We start from the raw sequence: 18,909 nt of genomic DNA, 5'->3' as shown, positions 1-18,909 counted from the left end.
TGGACTGTACAGTTTTTTTATGTTACGGCTCCTGTGAATTATTACAGTGCATTAAGCTAGTTACCATAAATCAGCTTTGCAGACGGAGGGTTTAAAAACATGCAAGAGAAGAGAATGTGAAGGGGAGTTGAACCAGCAGACAGCCGCCCACACAAGGAAGTGGTTATATGTTTCTAACAGGGAAGGGGAAGTAGTGCATATCTAGAGAGAAAAACGACTAAGGAAATACTTTAGTTCATTCAGAGCAAAGCTAGCGTTTGTGTTGACTGCTCAGAGTCCACGAACTCGGGCTTCTGTTGCAGATTTGGTCAACCCCCCCCAACATCTCTCAGATTTTTACGGTTTCCTGGGTAAGTAGGAAAACATATGGTTTTGTTTATCTGAATTTGGGAGATTTTCTTTTTTCAGATGTGAAGCAGTCTGTGGTTTTGCTGGTGTTTGTGCCTGACTAACATGCACTAACTTGGAGAATGACAACTAGAAAGCAAGTCTCAGTGTTTCGGTGACTTTTTAGCTGTAGTGAGAGGTTTGAAATGGTCTACTATCTCACCTGGCTGCAAACTCCCTCAGCAGAGAGAACCGTTATGTTTTAAACGGAAACTATCAAAGATAGTGGAGGTGTTTTGTGTGTTTTTCTTGTAAGTGGAGCATCTGGCTTGTTACATTCCTTTCTGGTCTGGTTTTAATTTATTACATTGTTGGGGGGTGGGGGGCTTTGCTGTTTGTATTTTGTTTTAAGTATAACTGAGAGAAGTCAAAAACCCGGAAAGAATTTTAAAAGGAAGTTCTAAACTTCTCCATTTTAGTAGCATGTCTACGGAAGTGAACAAGCAGTCATGTTGCAGTAGTTTGATTAATCCTCATTTTCACAATTTCATCTCAAAATTACCTCAAATTTAATTTGCAGGAAAAAGCAGCCATGTCTTATCACAGTTTTCTTCTTGAACCTATCAGCTGCCATGCCTGGAACAAGGACCGAACTCGTAAGTCCCCAGGATTCTTCTCAAGAGAGTCTGATGAGACTGTGCACTGATTTTCATGAACTAATGTTTAACATTTCCTTACAGAGATGGTCTTGTTACTCATATTATGTGACTTTTAACATTTACTAGTTTTAAATTGTGCTGTGAACGCCCATTTGGCCTTTGAGAGCCCATACTGCTCTGACAAAAACTACATTTTGGATGAAAAGTTGCATATCCTTCTAGAAATGTAAAATACATACATAAACGTGCACGCCACATGTGCACTTGTATTTAGGCTATGTGGTTTATGAAGCCAGTTAGAATCCTTCAGCATTGAAGTGAAGTGCTCTCAAAAATCCAAATCATTCAGGACTATGTTTTAAGAGTTTAAAAACTGTCTTAAAAGAGCAAAAACATAGTCAAAGTTGTGTCTTTTCACTGCTGCCGCCCTGCTTTTCTTTCCATGCTGATGAGAGAAACAGTAATGACTAATTCCCCCCAGACTTCCTGTTTTACCATGAATGGTGCTTTGTTGCCGATGCCGTACGTCTTCAGCAGACCACAGAGAAACAGCAGGGAAATGAGAAGGCTGAGAATGACTTTTAGGTTTAACTGCTGCTGTTAAAAACATGAAGGTTTTCTAGCTCACCTATGAAAAATGTGTGAGCACATCTGCTCTAGCGGGAAATAGAAATTGGCCTGTTCCCAATACCCACATATGTAGCCTTTGCATTAGACCACTTGCTGCTTATGTGACATACTTGCAATATTAGGCCCGAGTGTTCATCTTAGTGTGTAAACTTCAAGTTTACATGTAGAACATAAAATGCAAGTAAACCTTTTACAGACCTTAAATTATACTTTCAGATTTTCTGATAGATTGCACTTTAAAAATTACAGTGTATGTTCAGTAGTCTCTACTAATGCACAACTTAATTCTGGAGCTTCTAATTAAGTTGCAAAATGCAGCTGACAACATTTGAGAAATTATAATTACATTATCTCTGCACCAATAAAATAAACACTATACATTTTCTACCACATTGTATGCATTATCTAATTAATTTAACTTACACTAGAAACTTTTCCTGTGCAACTAGCAAATTTTTTGATGCATATTTGATAGCCTCAAAAATACTGCGCCGAAGTAGTGTGGGTATTGTGACAGGCCCATTTATTTAACACTATTCAGAAACATACTATGTTTGCAGGCTTAAACTTATAATATTAGGGTGTTACAGGCGGTTGCCAAGCTGTTTTGGGTAGGTCTGCATTGCTCCGAAAGCTCCATTTCAATAATAGTGGAAACTTTTCACCTACTCTTTTGTAAGCCAGACTAAATATATCCCACCATCATAAATCCAACCTTTCCTCAACAATCCACACAGTTATACAGATATTATTTATCATTTGAGTTATGGAGGCCATAGGAAAGTGGCACATATAAACTTTGAATAAACAAATACTTGCTAATAAAATATTCAGGCTGTTATCCAACTCATCAAGCCAAGGTATTTTTTTCCATAAACTTGTGATGAATATTTTATACACCGGGTTCCTGTTTTCTTTAGAAATTGCACTGTGTCCTAATAACCATGAAGTCCATATCTACAAGAAAGACGGAAGCAACTGGAACAAAATCCATGTGCTGAAAGAGCACAATGGCCAGGTTACTGGTAAGTCTAGAAGGTGTATCTGACCTACACAGCCAAAGAGCATTAATGTGACCAACGCCATCTCATCCAAGCCGTTTCCTTATCACCCAGGCATTGACTGGGCCCCAGAGAGCAATCGTATCGTGACCTGTGGCACTGACCGCAATGCATACGTCTGGACCCTGAAGGGGGACGCATGGAAGCCCACCCTGGTCATTCTCAGGATCAACCGTGCCGCCCGCTGTGTGAAATGGTCTCCTAAAGAAAACAAGTTTGCAGTGGGCAGTGGCTCACGTCTGATCTCAGTCTGCTATTTTGAGCAGGATAATGACTGGTGAGTATCATCCGATCAGTCAGACAGGAATATTGGATGGATAGTGAGCCTTTTCTGGCTGAAATGTTAATCTACTTATATTATGAGGCAGATGGGCTCTCTCTTGTTTTTAAATAACCCGGTTTAATGCAGCAGAGGATGCTGGTACTCACCAACCGCGTTGAATCTTTAGTCGTCACATTCAGTCATTTGATTACAGGTTACACATTAACTCATGTGATGTGATATCATTGAGACGATCGAGTAACCATTTCATTCCAATCTTAGGCATTCATACTCTTGCTGATAGACCAACAGCGCGAATATTGCTTTAATACAAGCGAACACGAAGTTAATAATGAATAGCTTTTTAAATACAAGTCACAAGAACCATTTTCTTTGGTGGAGAGAGAATAGACAAATAAAGGCAGAGCGGAATTCTTTACCGATGAATTCGTTGGTTTGCGGTGCAAAATGAAGCTTTGAATGAATCGGTTTAATGAACGATTCTATGACTCACTTGTTTGTTTCATCCCTGAATCACTCACTGCTTTCAAATGATTCCGTTGAATTAATGATTTAATGACTTACTCATACTCCTTGTTGAGTAACTAAATAATAATAATAATTATTATTATTTTAAATACAATCAGTTATGTTAATAGTTAATATTACTCAATATGTGCTCAGAACCCCATACTAGCATACTGCTCTTATTATTTCTGCCATGCAAAATATGGTAAAAGTATGAAAATGCTCAGAATTCAGTAGCTGTCATTTAATTGCTGGAATTTTTTTTTTTCTTTAAAAAAATTAAATAAAATAATCAGTTGAGTGAATGATTTAATGAATCACTCATCTGTGCTGAATTCGGAACAAAGACTGCAGGAATATATAAAATAAATCTTGAAAGGGACTTTGATTCAGAACCACATACTACCATACTATTCTTATTACTTCTGCTGTGGAAAGATATGGTAAAAGTAGTACATATGATAGTATGCTGTTCTGAATTCAGCAAAAGTCACTTGTTTCGTTCCTGAATGAATTACTTCACAAAGATATGCAACCTTCTAATTGAGAAGCATCCAGTGGTTTGAACAAATTATATGAATGAATGACTCTGCGACTCACTTATTAAGATACTCATCACCTGTCACCACCAACCGAAACAATGTAGCCTCCAGAAATTACAGAGAAATAATAGTAAAAAAAATCCCAGTGCTGACTGTTATACCAATACTCTTGCTCAATTTGAGGACCAGAACTTAGCTTACAATACTGTATTATAAGCTACATTTTATCATTTCACCTGGCATTCGTTAATGTCAAATAACACAGATGAATCAATTGGTTTTATTGGGTGTATCCAAGATACTTAAAGAAGTTATGTCTTATAATTCTAGGTGGGTGTGCAAGCACATTAAGAAGCCCATCCGCTCCACCATCCTTTGTTTGGACTGGCACCCCAACAACGTCCTTTTGGCAGCTGGATCATGTGACTTTAAATGCAGGTTAGGTTAACTCTTCCCTGCATTATTATGTCTCTTTTATGAATATGACTGTTATGTGAACGTCCCATTTGTTAATTCCCAATCCAGGATCTTTTCTGCTTACATAAAGGAAGTAGAAGAAAAGCCTGCTCCAACAGCATGGGGCTCTAAAATGCCCTTTGGAGAGGTCATGTTCGAATCTACTGGAACCGCAGGTTGGGTACACGGTGTCTGTTTCTCGGACAGCGGCAATCGTGTGGCCTGGGCCAGCCATGACAGCACTGTGGCAGTGGCTGAGGGAGGAAAGACTGCTGTGTGAGTATTGCCTTTCAAATCTGGCCCTGCACAAACTTTGCTTTGAAAACCATTCAAAATCCTATTTGCCAAATCATTTCCTTTCATCTCGCCAGCTGTGCCAGTCTGACTTCAGAAACCTTGCCTCTTCTGTGCGTGACTTTCATTACTGAGAACAGCCTAGTGGCAGCTGTAAGTATCTTCAGATGTCAGGCCTTGATGCAAAAGTAATCTGTTTAGATTGTCCCCTCATTTTCATATCTTTTTCAGGGCCATGACTGCTACCCTGTGTTGTTTGTCTATGATTCGAACAAAGCAGCCTTGTCTTTTGGAGGGAAACTCGACATACCCAAACAGAGTGCTCAGAAGGGCATGTCAGCCAGGGAACGCTTCCAGAACCTGGATAAGAAAGCCACCACTGACAGCAAAGAAGCTGTCCTGGAGTCTGTGCACAAGAACAGCATCAGGTATGGCATATTCAAGAAGTCTGTCAGTTTCGTTCTTTTTAAGTTGAAAGTTTGCCATTTGTGATCCACTGTGGCATTAAAGCAATCCTGTCAAATTTTAACTCAATGCAACAATAGACATTACGATCTGTTAATGCAACTTTTTGTTCACTTCTTAGCCAACTCTCCATTCTTAATGGAGGAAAAGCACAGTGTGCCAAATTCTGCACCACTGGTATGGATGGAGGCATGACTATTTGGGATGTAAAGGTACGTGTTGAACTTTTGAGCATCTCTTAATTATTAATTTGTTAGCAGAAGTCAAAAATGCATAAAGATGATTATAAATATTTTCTTAATTCTGTTTCAGACCCTTGAATCTGCAATGAAGGACCTCAAGATTGTCTAGACATAAGAACTAAATGTCTATAGTTCATATTGCTTGCCTTTTCATCTTTTGTTTAATGCAGTTGTCTATACTTTTTTCCAAGATTATGTTTAGATTAACATAGTGGTTTAATGATTTTATAATGATGCAATTAGAAAACTGGTTCTGGATGAACCAAAACCTGAATTTTGTCTGAATTTATATGCTGGTCATAGATTGCTTTTCTTTAATCAGTGCGGGTACCTTTCATTCAATCTTTAATAAACTGCAACTGAAACTAAGAAAATAAACATGATTACTTGCTGAGGTTTAACATGCTGAATGCTTCCTGTGCTAACTCAATAATTTCAATGCAATTCTATGTAATATTTATGATGAACATAAAAGATCAGTACACCACTCTCTAAACTGAAGGAAGGAATGAGATGGGTAAAACAAAACAAAAAAACGCCAAGACATTTTCAACAGAGGATTTATTTAATCTTTAAATGGAACAATTTACATTTTATACAAAAATCATTAGAAAACAGATTAAAGTGGCCTTGGGGGATTAGGGCTCACTGGCTGATGAGAACAGAAGTCATTTTATTACTGACCTTGACATTTGTTGATATGCAACATCAAAACATGCTCAAGAGACAATCATGCTACAAATGATCTCAAGATCCTTTAGAGCTCCAAGAATTCAGACGGTATCTCTGAAGGCCTATACCGTCTGTTTGACCTGTGTGCTTATTTGGACACACTTGCGTTTTGTAAATATATGTTAATTACATTCATAAACCCTGGTCCTCTCATTATTCAAAAGGACCCTGGTTATCACATGAAATGTTTGACCTGTTCTGGTGCGACTGCCAGACCACAGGGATGTCTTAAAGAGAACACACCCCATTTGTAAGCTAAATTCTGCAACCTTTTACTAAAAGATTGACGTTTTGGTGAAATATATTCAGATTTTCTTCTTTGCAAAGGACAAGGCCTCCAAAATAGGGACCTACCTAAAATGAGGCTCATGAGCAATCATCAGCTGCTGGTATTGAGAATAAATCAAAGAGACAGCTTCCTTCCTTCCTTCATTCATTCTTTCATTACGAATAAAACACAAATGTCCTTGAAACAAGTTGATGACTAACTGCCTCTTAAAACCACATTCATCACAGGCTAGTTCCCTCTCAAATCAATACATTAAACGCCTTCATCAGTCGTCCGTTCTACAACTGAGGTTACTTAAGTGTTTGTAACTTAAAATAATAAAACTTCAAAAGAAATCAGGCCAAATGAAGACACTAGGGGTAATTCAAAACCAAATTAAAGTTTTGTTCTCCACGTTGCCCATTTACCCCATAATGTGGCATGGGATTAATTAAAAGAGTACTGTAAAGCGTATGTGCGTACAGATGCAGTCATTCAAGATAAAACTAAAAACAACTCTCTCAGCCTGTTATAAACACAGTAACGTAACCAGGCCGTCCATGTTAACACATCATATACATTGTTATTACAGGACAACATTCACATCTTGGTGCCATTGCACAGCCACAGATGTTGATGAGTGGTAAGGAACTTCAACAACGCAGACACTGCACAGTTGTGTGGAGACGTATAGCAGGAGGTGCAAGCCAGTTCGCTTTCAATCACAATAAAAAAAAAAAGACACAAATGCACAAGCACACAAGTGTTTGTCAAAGTTCAAGAGGAGAAATGGCCAGCGAACACATCAGAACCATTCACATGAAAGCTAAGGTTTTCTAGAACTTCTAATCTTGGCACATGTACATGCAAAGCTAAGAAACGGGACACCTGCAGCTTGGATTTCATATTTTGGTCTGATTAAGGACATAACTTGGCCTTAAAAAAAAAGGAAAGCAAAGAAAAAAATTCACCAGGTTTTATAAAGCCACAAGGATGGGGGATGGGAAACATCTATACGCAACAACAGACATAATAAGGCTACAGCTAGGCTTGCTTTAAAATGATCTCTCTTTGAATCCCTTTCTCTTATCAGGTCACACATGTCCATAGCAGCACCAGAGGAGGAAACCCCCTCTGCAATGTCACTCAGTCGCTTCCATCTTCTGCCCAGGACAGCTCAGTCTGTTTCCAGGATTAATGGAGGCTGCTCGTTCTCTTCGTCCAGGTGCAGGGCGTTCATGTCCTCCTCCACCCCGGCACCCCCCACCGCCCCCTGATCCTCAGTGTAACCTGAGCCAGTGGAACCATACAAGGCCATCTGAACATTTTCATTCTTTCATACTTTGAGTGAAAATGAAAGCTTCTTACCTTTGGCAACAGCAGCACTGTAGGTCTGTGCCACAAGCGGCCGGTCGTGAGCTGTTTGCTCAAGGATTTCATTCGCTGCCTCTACACTTCCATCTAACCTAAAAGACGAAACACATTTACACGAGGAATTAAATACAATACAATACAAACGCTTTAATGCAATCCTTAAATTAAAAATGCTGTTTTTACTGTACACAAACAAACAAAACAAGCTAAATTTAAACTACCGTATTTTTCTGACTATAAGTCGCACCCGAGTATAAGTTGCATGAGTCCAAAAATACGTCATGACGAGGAAAAAAACATATAAGTTGCACTGGACTATAAGTCCCATTTATTTAGAACCAAGAACCAATAGAAAACATTACCGTCTACAGCCACGAGAGGGCGCTCTGTCTCTTCAGTGTGCACTACAGGAGAACTGAGTAACAGAGCGCCCTCTGGCGGCTGTAGACGGTAATGTTTTCTATTGGTTCATTTCTCTCGGTTCATGTCAAATTAATTTTGATAAATAAGCCGCACCACTATAAGTCGCAGGACCAGCCAAACTATGAAAAAAAGTGTGACTTATAGTCTGGAAAATACGGTAAACAAAACAAAACAAATGTTTGTTTTTTTAATATTTCAACTAAGAGAAAAAAGCAAAGAAAATGCTAAAATCACAACCAATGAGATCCAGCACAACACATTAAAACCTGTTTTAGGTTCACAGTAAATTATACAGGATACTCAATAACCAGCAAAAATATTCTATTTATCTACAGATTACTGTTCAGAAGTTTGGGGTCACTAAGATATTTTTCTGAAAGAAATTAATGCTTTTCTTCAGCAAGGATGCATGAAATTGATCAGAAGTGACAGTAAAGCCATTTATGTTACAAAAGATTTCTATTTCAAATGAATGCTTTTCTTTTAAACTTTCTATTCATCAAAGAATCCTGAAAAAAAAAAACCTGATAAACTGTTTTCAATATCGATAAGAAATATTTCCAAACAAATCAGCATATTAGAACGATTTCTGAAGCATCCCGCTTTGATATTTCACAGGAATAAATTACTTTGCTATCTCAGGAATGAATTGCATTTTAAAATATATTCATGTTTATTTATATATACACAGCCTATATGAGCATTTCAAAAAACAATTCAAAATACCACCCCTTAACAACCCCAAACTTTTACGATAAGTGTATAGACTAGTATTCTGATGGATCGTTTTAGCTTGGTAACACTGGATCTCACTTATGCTGTTTCATTAGTGTGCACTCTCCCCCCTCCTGTGGGTCCAGATTGTACAGGTAAAGATAGCCATCTGCTGCAGCCACCAGCAGGCGTGGGATCTTCTGGATTCTAGAAACCAATCACAAGCAAGATAATCAGAGACACATCTATCCTGATAGCAGCTACAGTCTCTAGCTTGAATGGTTTTCTCACATGGCCAGAGCGCAGATGTTCTTATGACCTGAAAAGGGCAGTCTGACTGTAGCAAATGCCCTTCCTTGAGTGAACATCTCTGTTACATGTGCGGGCAGGTATGTTGTGGAGGCCATCAGTACTTTTCCAAAGTATCCTGTCCAAGTAGTGGGCTCCTCTTGGGGCCTAAGATGGAAAAACACAAGTTGTTTGCAAAATAAATAAAAACCTGAAATAGAAAGTTATGTCTATGTTCTGTTTTATGTGCAGCTTGCAGATCTGTTATCAGAAGGAGGTTTTATCTTACTCAAACAAACAACAAAAAAAAGAACAAATCCACAGCATTTTGTATTTGAGATGTGAGAAGAAGGTCTGAAAACCACTTATTTCAGTGGGCATCATTACACTGACTTCTCTCTCTGGGTCTCCAGCTTAAAAATATGCACCGTCTCCGTGTTGCTTGAGGCAGACAGATAGAGTCCCTCCATACTGAAGGCGAGGGAACAGATGCTCACACATCTGTAGAGGGATAATCAAATCAAATGCATTTACTCTGTGTGCATATTATAATTCTTGGTGTTTTGTATCAATACAGTAATAAAGTTTACTACCTCTTTACTCCCCTCCGGAACTCAAAGAGCTTTTGGCCCTCTGGAATGGAGAAAACTCGGATTACAGTGCCCTAAATAATACCAAGAAAAAAAGGGTTTCAAAAATGTAACTTTTTAGGAAACAATTCTTGATCTATTATTCAGCACTTTTAATCTTGAAGGTCAGTATGCAAACACTTCCAATCAAAACAAAATACTACTTTTATTAATCAAGGACACATTAAATTGCTCAAAAGTGACAGTAGAGATATTTATAATGTTGCAGACTTTTTCAAAACAATGCAGGTTTTTTTTTGCATTTTCTATTCATCAAAGAAACAAAAAAAAAACTAAAATGTATCCACAAATGTATCCACAAGAATATTAAGCAGCACAACTGTTTTTAGCATTAATAACAGTAAGAAATGCTTCTTAAGCACTAAATCAGTATATCAGAATGATTTCTGAAGAATCAGGTGACTCTGAAGACTTGAGTAATGATGAGGAATAAATTAAACAGGAATAAATTACACACACAAAAAAAGATATTTTAAATTCTAATAACTTTGTAAAATGTTTTGAAAGACAGTGCATGTTTTGAAAGACAGTGCATACAAGTGAGAAAATGTCATAAAAAATTGAAAAACTGGAGCTATAATTCATTTCATTATCAACCAAACAACTGTAGCCACTGTATTATAGTCTGAATGAGTCTCACACACACACACAGCGCTCTACCTTCTCAGATGCTGTGGCCAATTTAGTGCCGCTTGCATCGAACGCCAGAGCTGCTAGTGGACTATCGTGGGCAGGTATCATGTTAGCTGCCCTCTGGGGAAGAATATCATACACACAGACATAGTGACCAACCCTGTTTAACACAATAACTTAAAGCCATAACTATGGCAAACGTTGAAACTAAATACTACTTACCAGATTGACCGTGTCAAAAACTTGTACCTCTCCAATTGTTGCACTTCCCGGATAGGCCAAGTAACAGTTGTCATTACTGATTGACAGGGCACATAGTCCTATAAATGTTTAGTGACATATATTAATAATCACAAACATCTGTCTGTCAGCAAGGCCATTAGTAACGAGTCAGTACCCCAAACATAAATATAGCATAAGATCATTCTGAAAGAAGAAGCTACTACATGCACTTCCCCAATACAGTCTGGAAAAAACATCACACTAACAATGATGCACTGATGGCAAGCAGCGGTACCCACCGGAAGGATTCGGAGGGGTCTCTCGAATGGTATGTAGTACTTTCATATCCCTAATGTTGTGGATATAGAGTGACTCCTCTAAACACACTATCAGTCTCTGTGGAAATAAAGCAAGATTGCAACATTCTCATACAGCCTCTTCACTTGTAATAAAACACAATACTATAAACATGTGTCACAGGAAACGGATGCTTACTGACTCACCTGTCTGTTCAGTTTTACAGCCAGTATAGTGTTTGAGTAGCTGTAGTTGCATATCTCAGTCCCTTTCTTGAAGTGACAGACTTTCAGCTTCCTAGGTGCCTTAAGGCTGACAATAGCGACGAGGCTGCTGGAGAACAATCTCTCCACGATGCACACATCTTCTGTGTCAGCTGAGCACAAATACATGAGAATACAAAACATGTCTTCTGTACCACACTCATGCAAACATTTAGAATAGACGACAGTGAAGATTCTCAACCGTTTTAACTCAACGGCTCCTCATTTATTATTCAAAGGCTTCCCCTATAATAGAAGCTACTAAGTTTCAGTATTTCTGCTGTAATTAAGCTGCTTTGATTTTAATTATTTTTTTTTTTTTACAGAAACTGGGAGTATTGATTTATTCATTTAATTAACCAAGATTCATTTTGTGATGAAATAATATTCAAAATGTTCTCCAGTAACAAAAAGATGTTATTATATTAAGTAGGATATTAATTATTATTATATATTTTTTATTTATTTATCTATATTAAATATATATATTAATATATATATATAAATTTATTAATTTAGGTACTTGTAAGCCATCCTGCATCCTCCTTGGGAGGTTTGTGAAGGCTCTCGTTTGAGAACATGTGGTCTACAGGGACATAGGAAAAAATAACAAATCCCTGGATATTTTGAAATGTCTACATCCGGCTTTCTTACTATTTGAAGATTAAACAATAACAGACAGGAAAACAGGCTTTATTCTGAACTCAGCCAAAGATTAGGACCGTTAAAAGGCAGGCACAAAGTGTGCATGCACTTGAGTGCTGACTCCCTTTATAAAACCAGTATTACAATAAAGGAAATATAATGCAATCATTTTCATTTAAAGTTTTATCAAGTAAATTCTAGAGCCATCCTTACACTATAAGATATAATTGTTTACTGACATCTAAATTTAGCTCACTAGCTGGCCTCTAAAGACACTATTTTAGCACAGCTGGAATGTTCCATTGGAACGTTGCCCATCAGCATCCAGGAACAGAACGATCCGTGTGAATCATTTTCAAGGTCTCTCACATTTTTCAAACTGTTTGTACCCCCCTGAATATCTCTGACCTCCAGAGAGAGCAAAAAGACATTATCAGCCCCTTCAATCGACTCGTATCATGCCAGAGGTAAAAGCAGCCATTCTAGATATGATTTGCATGTCTACACAAGCTTATGAAGGCTGACATTAAATTACTACAAAAAGTACTTACTACATTCATAGATTTGTTCCAATTTGTCCACTGATGACAAGGAGAAAAACTTGTAGCCGGACTTGGTACCAACAGCTAGGGATCTGGAAAGCAAAGAGGTAACAATAATAAAACGCAGTTTATGGTCTACTCGTTTGCTTAATGACTAAAACAGGTTGTTGACCTGATGGTGAAATGTGTTAAAGGGTTGTTTTGCAATCCTCATGGTGTAATGTGACATGCTTGATCTTAAAGATACAAAAGCCATGAGAAATATTTTAAAGTAGTTTACTTTCTATAGTGGAGAAATGTAGCAGCTGTTATTAGTAATAAAACACTGGCAGTATTGTCAGTGAGGTGAGCCAGTGGTTACAGTGGCACAAACAGTGGAGACTAAATAATAAGTTTTGGATAACTTGACAGCTGGTTCTTTGGTGACGAGATTCGGAAAGACAAACAAACGGCTTATTTATATATATATATATATATATATATATATATATATATATATATATATATATATATATATATAGTAAGAAATTTAATTGTAAAGTAACTCTCTTTCAGGCAGCTAATTTTAAATCAGACATTCAAAAAACACAAAACGAGAGCTCAGTTTTAAGTCAGAGTCATAACTCTGGTGTTGCTAACAGTTGAGTTACTATTGCTGTCTTTCTAAGTTACTTCGATAAACACAACGATAACAACCCTATTTAACACTTGCTAAATTTTATATACAATCAAATGTTAATTTACATCCCTTATTTAAGATTTTACACGATTAGGTTGACATAAAGCTTCGCAGAAGAGCAAATATTAGTTTTTTTTCGTTAGCATGGGCGCTAGTGCTACAAGTCTCGTGTGTCCATTTGTCTGGCGTTAACGTTACTTTACAGGATAAAACTGGGTGCTGATTTATTAAAACAAAGCTGCATTAACACATATTGGGTAACTGTCTTAAGAGAGACCAAATTAAAAGCCATAAAGCATAACAACGGTGACTGTTTTAGCTGGTTAGCCCGCTTTATCATCATATTTGCACAAATGAGACACAACGAAATCGCTCCCATTATAAGGAACGAAGCTTCGCACGACTGCAGTGCGATTATTCGCTGATTATACTGACAGCATTGTGTCAGTATCTGCTGTCGGGCAGTTAGGCCAGCAGTAGCGTGGTTCTTCTCTTACGTGTTATCCTGGTTAAAGTTGGCGAAGAGCAGCTGGCTGCAGCCGGCCTCTCCGCTCTGACTGGCCAGGTTCATTTGCTCGACACCATTGACAGATTAAGCCGAAGTGAAAAGGTTCAGACGTGGGTTAGATCAGTGCAATCTGGTGTCTCGCACTGCCATAAGTTCCACCCTTGTTCCAATGAATGTTGTTGTTTTTCTACCAGCCACTGTTGCACCTTTTCGTGCGCATGCGCACTGGCTGTTGCACGCATTCTAATTAAAGGGAAAGGTGCTCTATTTCTCACTAGAGTGGGAATGTTTTCAAATGGTTTGCGAAACGTTTATACAATTAATCACAATTAATTTTAGAGGTTTCACAGTGAGGCCTCATAATTGAGAATATATAACCTTTATAGTGGTTCTCAACTTTTTGACTCTTAGGCTGTCTACAATGCAGTCCACATGATTAAAACTTTGCTGAAAAACTATTTTGAAATTAAAATTAAATTAATTTAATTAATAAAAACATTTTTATTAAAATTTTGCACAATTTTCTACTTACATTCTGCCCTCTGATAGTTCACTTAAGTTTTAGTACGTGTAGCTGTGAAATCTTTAGTAAAGTAGCCTAATTGTAAGAAAAATTCTATAAATTGTTATAAATATTACTTATTAATTCATTACTGGTCTGATGCAACTTATATTTAGTCTACTTGATTATCCATACATTGTTAAAAAAACGAATGTTAAAATGTCAGTATCAAATATGATAACTTTTGAGGAAAACTGTGCCTCTCAGTCATAGCAGTGCGTAATTTTTGTTTTGATAATAAAACTAAGCATTTAAATATAATTTAACATTTCTTTTTTTGGATGACAATTGAAATGTATATGCAGTCTGCTTACTGCTACCATTAGGCCCATACAATTTCACTGATTTACATTATTATAAGGTATTACAATTTAACCTTACTTTTGTACATATAAATGACAACATTTGCACCAAATTGCATATTTTTTGCTCAGTTTGGACCTCTAAATAAAATGTTTTTTCCTTCTCAGGTATGACCTCTATATTTTCATGATAACAGTATAGGCCATAAAAGCCTATTATCAAATATGACAAAAATGTAAACATCTAAGATATTAAATTATTTATTTGGTTTTTCTCTCATATTTTGTCTAAAGGTTCAAACTGTTCCATTTCAGAAACATACTAATAAAATATCATTTTCAGTTTTTTTTTTTTTTTTTTTTTGCCTTAATTAAAACTATTTTAAGTCTGTTTGAGGCCCCCTGGTTGAAAACCACTATACCAGATAAAGTATTCAAGCCATCTCTGCAATCACGATGGATGATGAGACGCAGATATTGAAATGTTGTAAACTTATTTAACCAGCAGAGGGCCTCGTGCGCTTTTTCTCTAAGTGTTAACTCTATGTCAAATAGAAAATGTGCTGTGACTGGGTCAGAAATGTTTAGATGTGATACCTGACCCATTGTAATTGTTGCTTTCAGTCATATAAATAATGACCAGTTTTAAAACTGAGCAAATAATAAAAAAAAAAAGTTTTTGTTAAAAAGGATCTAATTTAACATCCTAAGATGTATGAAGAGTTAAAATGCAAAAGCCTCAAAGTGACGTCTGAAACTTCCTCTTAAATTAGTATTTTAGAAAAAGTATTTTCTCTCATGTGATGGTTCAGTAATTTAAGTGAAATAACGGAGCATAGGAGCCTGATAAAAATGCTAATTTTAGAAGAAAATTTCAAACGGCACTTTGAGGCTTTTGCATCTGAACTTCACATATGGCTACATCCTACTTTTTTTTTTAGTAAAAAAATTTGTGCTCCACAAAATAGCGTGCATGTAACATATATCAGAGAGGTTAGTTTATTAACGTCTTTCTAAACAAACACTTCTAAAGCAAATATCCGCTAGCCTACATGACGCGCAAAGAGCAGACATGATGCAGTTGGCTCGCACGAGCCGCTTCCAAGTTCACTTTGTCGAAAGCGAAGGGGCGGAGAGGGGATTGAGCGCAGCTGCATTCCTGACACAGAGGCTCGCGAGGCGCTTGATGATTATTACTAAAACCCGCTGTCACTCTCTAGCAGCTCTGCTCGTGTGCGCGTGCTGTGCAGTGAAAGTCTTCTTCACGCGCTTGTTGAGGCAGTGCTGCTTTCTTCCAAGTTTTGGACACGCTTGAAACATCCGGACTCGGAGTTTGCTCGTCGCTTTTACTGGGAGTCTAGTCAATCTGTCTGCCCAGGAGCGAGCTCCGCAGGGAACATGTACAAATATGTACAGTATGGATTTTAGGAGGACGAAACTCGGAAGGTAAATGATCTAAAACGTTTAGAGCATTGTTCTCTTTATATTATAAAAAGTGGTGAACCTTTACACTTTAAAAAAACAAAAACAAAGTTGTTGTTTTTTTCATCTTTATTTATAACAGAAAAGCATTTTTGTAAGGAGTATGGTTGTTAATAAGAATACTATTAAACAAAATAAAACCGCACGAGCCGGAGGTGGACAAGCAGCTCAAACATGTTTGAAGAAGCCATTGTGTTAACTCGTGGGAAAGAAAATCTTGAGGTTCTGTCAACTTCTACTTTCATTTTATTTCTGCACTGCTTCAACCTGCTTTTGGTGAGGATTTGGATGACCATCAGGCAGACACACGTGCACAATGAATAGAAATGAATCGCAATATTTGTTTTAAACAGCAGTAAACATATTGCTTATGTAGTGCTGAAACATCTCTTTCATTTTAGACAGAGTATGCATGTATTTTAATGCCTATAGAAGTATAGGCCCATTTCTTTTACAGTAATGTAAACTGATCATAAATTTATTCCCAAAAGAAAACGATTATTCACTTAAATCATTTTGTCTTGGTGAAATTACTGAACTTCTTAGAATTAAACTCTTATTATTCCCATAAAAGTGTGATTTCCAAAGAATAGTGTTTTAGATAGCATTAACTTAATACTAAAACATTCTTTTTTTTCAATAGGACATACAAATATTGTAAATGTGTTGATAGTTTTGTGTAATGACAAATTTAGTCAATGTCAGAACACATACTTGGCAAGCATAAGCAGGCTTTGTGTTTGCCTTTTGAGATCTTTGCCCCAGAGGATGTTGATATGGGATAACATGCAAATGCTGTTTTTGTTCCCTATTTTAATCAATGTGAGCATTTTATAGAGCATCTCAATGCTTAATATATGCATAACACACAATAACTAACTGTTTTATCTTATTTATGCTGCCACAACTTAAAAGACTTGCTTTCCATAATGGCATTACTCTCATTAGGCCATCCAAGATGCAAGTGAGCCTGTTTCTTAATCACAACAGATTTGGAGAAATTTACATTAGATGTACATAATTAGCTCATCAATGGATCTTCTGCAGTGAATGGGTGCCATCAGAATGAGACCAAACAGCTGATAAAAAAAAAATCACAAGTAACCAACACAACTCCAGTCCACCACTTCACATCCTGTGAAAATCTGCATGTTTGTAAAAAACAAAAAAACAAATCCGTAAACAAGTTTTAACTTTTTAATGTAGCTTGCTACTAAAATACTCCTCTAAAAAAGTGAAAAAAAAAAGTTTTATCTGAATCAGGAGAGAAATATGCACAGATAAATCACCGTTTACAAAAGAAAAACTGTTCTAAACAAAAATATTGGTGTATTTTGATGTGAGAGGACAACATCATATGGAGTTTTTAATTGGAGAAAGCATTATTCTGGATCATGGTGTGTTTTTTTTTTTTTTTTTTTTTTTTGGTCAGAAGCAATTATTTAAAGTCGAAAAGTTAAACGATAAATTTATTTTCATTTTTGGGTGAACTATATCGCTACACTGGCATTAAACTGGTGAATTTAGTCAAACTGTCTTATTGTACCTAGATGCAGTGTTTCTCTGAGTCATAATCTCAACCTGTCAGCACCTGATAACCTAAGACACAGGGTGCCCTTCGGTCTCCTCTCATAAAGGATAGTACAGTGAGTCGGACTGTGTTTTTTTTTGTCCCTTGTGACTTTGGTTTGGATTCTCCTTGTTACAAGAGACTTGCATTGTGGCCATCTGAGTGCATATTTGGTTTTTGGACGGGATATCATGGCCTCTGTCATATGCAATAAGCACACTCACCAATAAATCACTCAGTTAATTGTCTGTGCTCAGAAGAAACGGCCTTCATGAACCTGGAGCATATGAAAGGATAATGAACAAGGTTTTACCAAAAGATGGGATAGCCTAAGCAACTTTATCATGCCTTCCATTTGATTACTTGCATGTAAATGTTGTAAACTTCTATTTTATTTTATTATTCATTTGTTTTCAGCTATTTGATATTGCTATATGAAAGAGCATTATACAAAATGCACTTGTTGTGTGGTTTGCAAAAAGAAGAACTTGAGTTTGGCCTTAACATGTTGGAATGCATTGTTTGATGTCATGACTAGTATGTAGGGCCACATTATGCATGAGCAGACATCTTAGCTGAATCATTTTTGGCTGACACCCAAGACCAGCACTGTGTATCATGTTGCTAGAGGCTCTGTGAAGTGTAAACATCCAAATCTCTGAATGTTTTCTCTAGCGATGGGCCACCGATGAGTCTCACAGTCCCTTACCCTTAAGTGTGGCATCGTCATATTCTCACACAGACACATCAGCACAGATGTGTTGGATCGCAAAAGTCTGAGAATTTGAAATGCTGCTTATTCATTTCACACCTAAACATGCCTTTGTCTTTTTCAACTTTCTTTTCATTTTCAGTTATGAATTGTAGAATTTATGTGTTGTCTGTGAATCAGTGAAATGAACTAGATTGATTGGTGTGTATTGACTGTATGGAGCATGACGTATTTTTTACATTTAGAAGTGTTGCTAAAATACTTCCATATATCTAATAGTCTCAAACTGACATTGGTGTTCCCAGTTTAGCCCCAGATGGCATCATATAAAAGCAATTCCTTTTATAAAGGCCAAGCAGAGACACACCAGGTGCTGTAGCAATGCAAAACATTAATTTAATGAACTAATCCATAATAATAAAACAGGATGCCCTGTAGTGCTCTGAGTAAAAATTTCCCTGAATATAGTAAAAAATATTGTGAAATGACAAGTGACACTATATATACCTAATAACTATGTTGCTTAAAGGCACATTCTGCATGATCTTGCAGCTCTGGTGCATTCGGGCATTATAAT

At 37.0% G+C, this 18,909-nt stretch overlaps 3 protein-coding genes across 6 annotated transcripts in view; 2 read left to right on the top strand and 1 right to left on the bottom strand.

Annotated features, from left to right (window-relative positions):
• The first annotated feature begins 183 nt into the window (after positions 1–183).
• arpc1b (actin related protein 2/3 complex, subunit 1B) lies at positions 184–5,872 on the top strand. The gene is made up of 10 exons (XM_052552177.1): positions 184–350; positions 908–983; positions 2,537–2,641; positions 2,732–2,954; positions 4,340–4,447; positions 4,535–4,741; positions 4,837–4,912; positions 4,991–5,187; positions 5,346–5,436; positions 5,537–5,872. Exons 2-10 carry the CDS (start codon positions 920–922, stop codon positions 5,573–5,575), a joined length of 1,110 nt encoding a protein of 369 aa, XP_052408137.1. The 5' UTR covers positions 184–350; positions 908–919; the 3' UTR covers positions 5,576–5,872.
• Positions 5,873–6,010: 138 nt separating this feature from the next.
• LOC127953201 (WD repeat domain phosphoinositide-interacting protein 2) lies at positions 6,011–13,922 on the bottom strand. 2 transcript variants are annotated; one of them, XM_052552173.1, is made up of 12 exons: positions 13,694–13,922; positions 12,527–12,609; positions 11,274–11,443; positions 11,070–11,166; positions 10,771–10,868; positions 10,576–10,668; positions 9,859–9,929; positions 9,653–9,766; positions 9,269–9,433; positions 9,077–9,184; positions 7,835–7,932; positions 6,011–7,756 (listed from the first exon to the last, which is right to left on the bottom strand). In XM_052552173.1, exons 1-12 carry the CDS (start codon positions 13,765–13,767, stop codon positions 7,644–7,646), a joined length of 1,284 nt encoding a protein of 427 aa, XP_052408133.1. In that variant the 5' UTR covers positions 13,768–13,922; the 3' UTR covers positions 6,011–7,643. The 2 variants fall into 2 exon arrangements, with proteins under 2 accessions (XP_052408133.1, XP_052408134.1); XM_052552174.1 differs by having other exon boundaries at positions 9,659–9,766; positions 13,694–13,920.
• Positions 12,475–18,909, top strand: part of mmd2a (monocyte to macrophage differentiation-associated 2a) — an 18,377-nt gene continuing 11,942 nt past the window's right edge. For 2 of the 3 annotated variants that reach the window (XR_008153121.1, XM_052552178.1), the window contains exon 1: positions 12,475–12,624. Coding sequence is in view for 2 of the 3 variants with exons in the window: in XM_052552178.1 (XP_052408138.1) it covers positions 12,560–12,624 (65 nt within the window). In the remaining variant the exon portion in view is untranslated. Of the gene's footprint in view, positions 12,625–15,665; positions 16,015–18,909 lie in introns of those variants that run through there. The other variant, XM_052552179.1, reaches the window with a different exon arrangement.

Source organism: Carassius gibelio, chromosome B3 (assembly GCF_023724105.1).
Source record: "Carassius gibelio isolate Cgi1373 ecotype wild population from Czech Republic chromosome B3, carGib1.2-hapl.c, whole genome shotgun sequence".
In the NCBI taxonomy this organism is placed as follows: domain Eukaryota; kingdom Metazoa; phylum Chordata; class Actinopteri; order Cypriniformes; family Cyprinidae; genus Carassius; species Carassius gibelio.
Note: the sequence above shows the minus strand (reverse complement) of the source record. Positions and strands in the feature narration are given on the sequence as shown.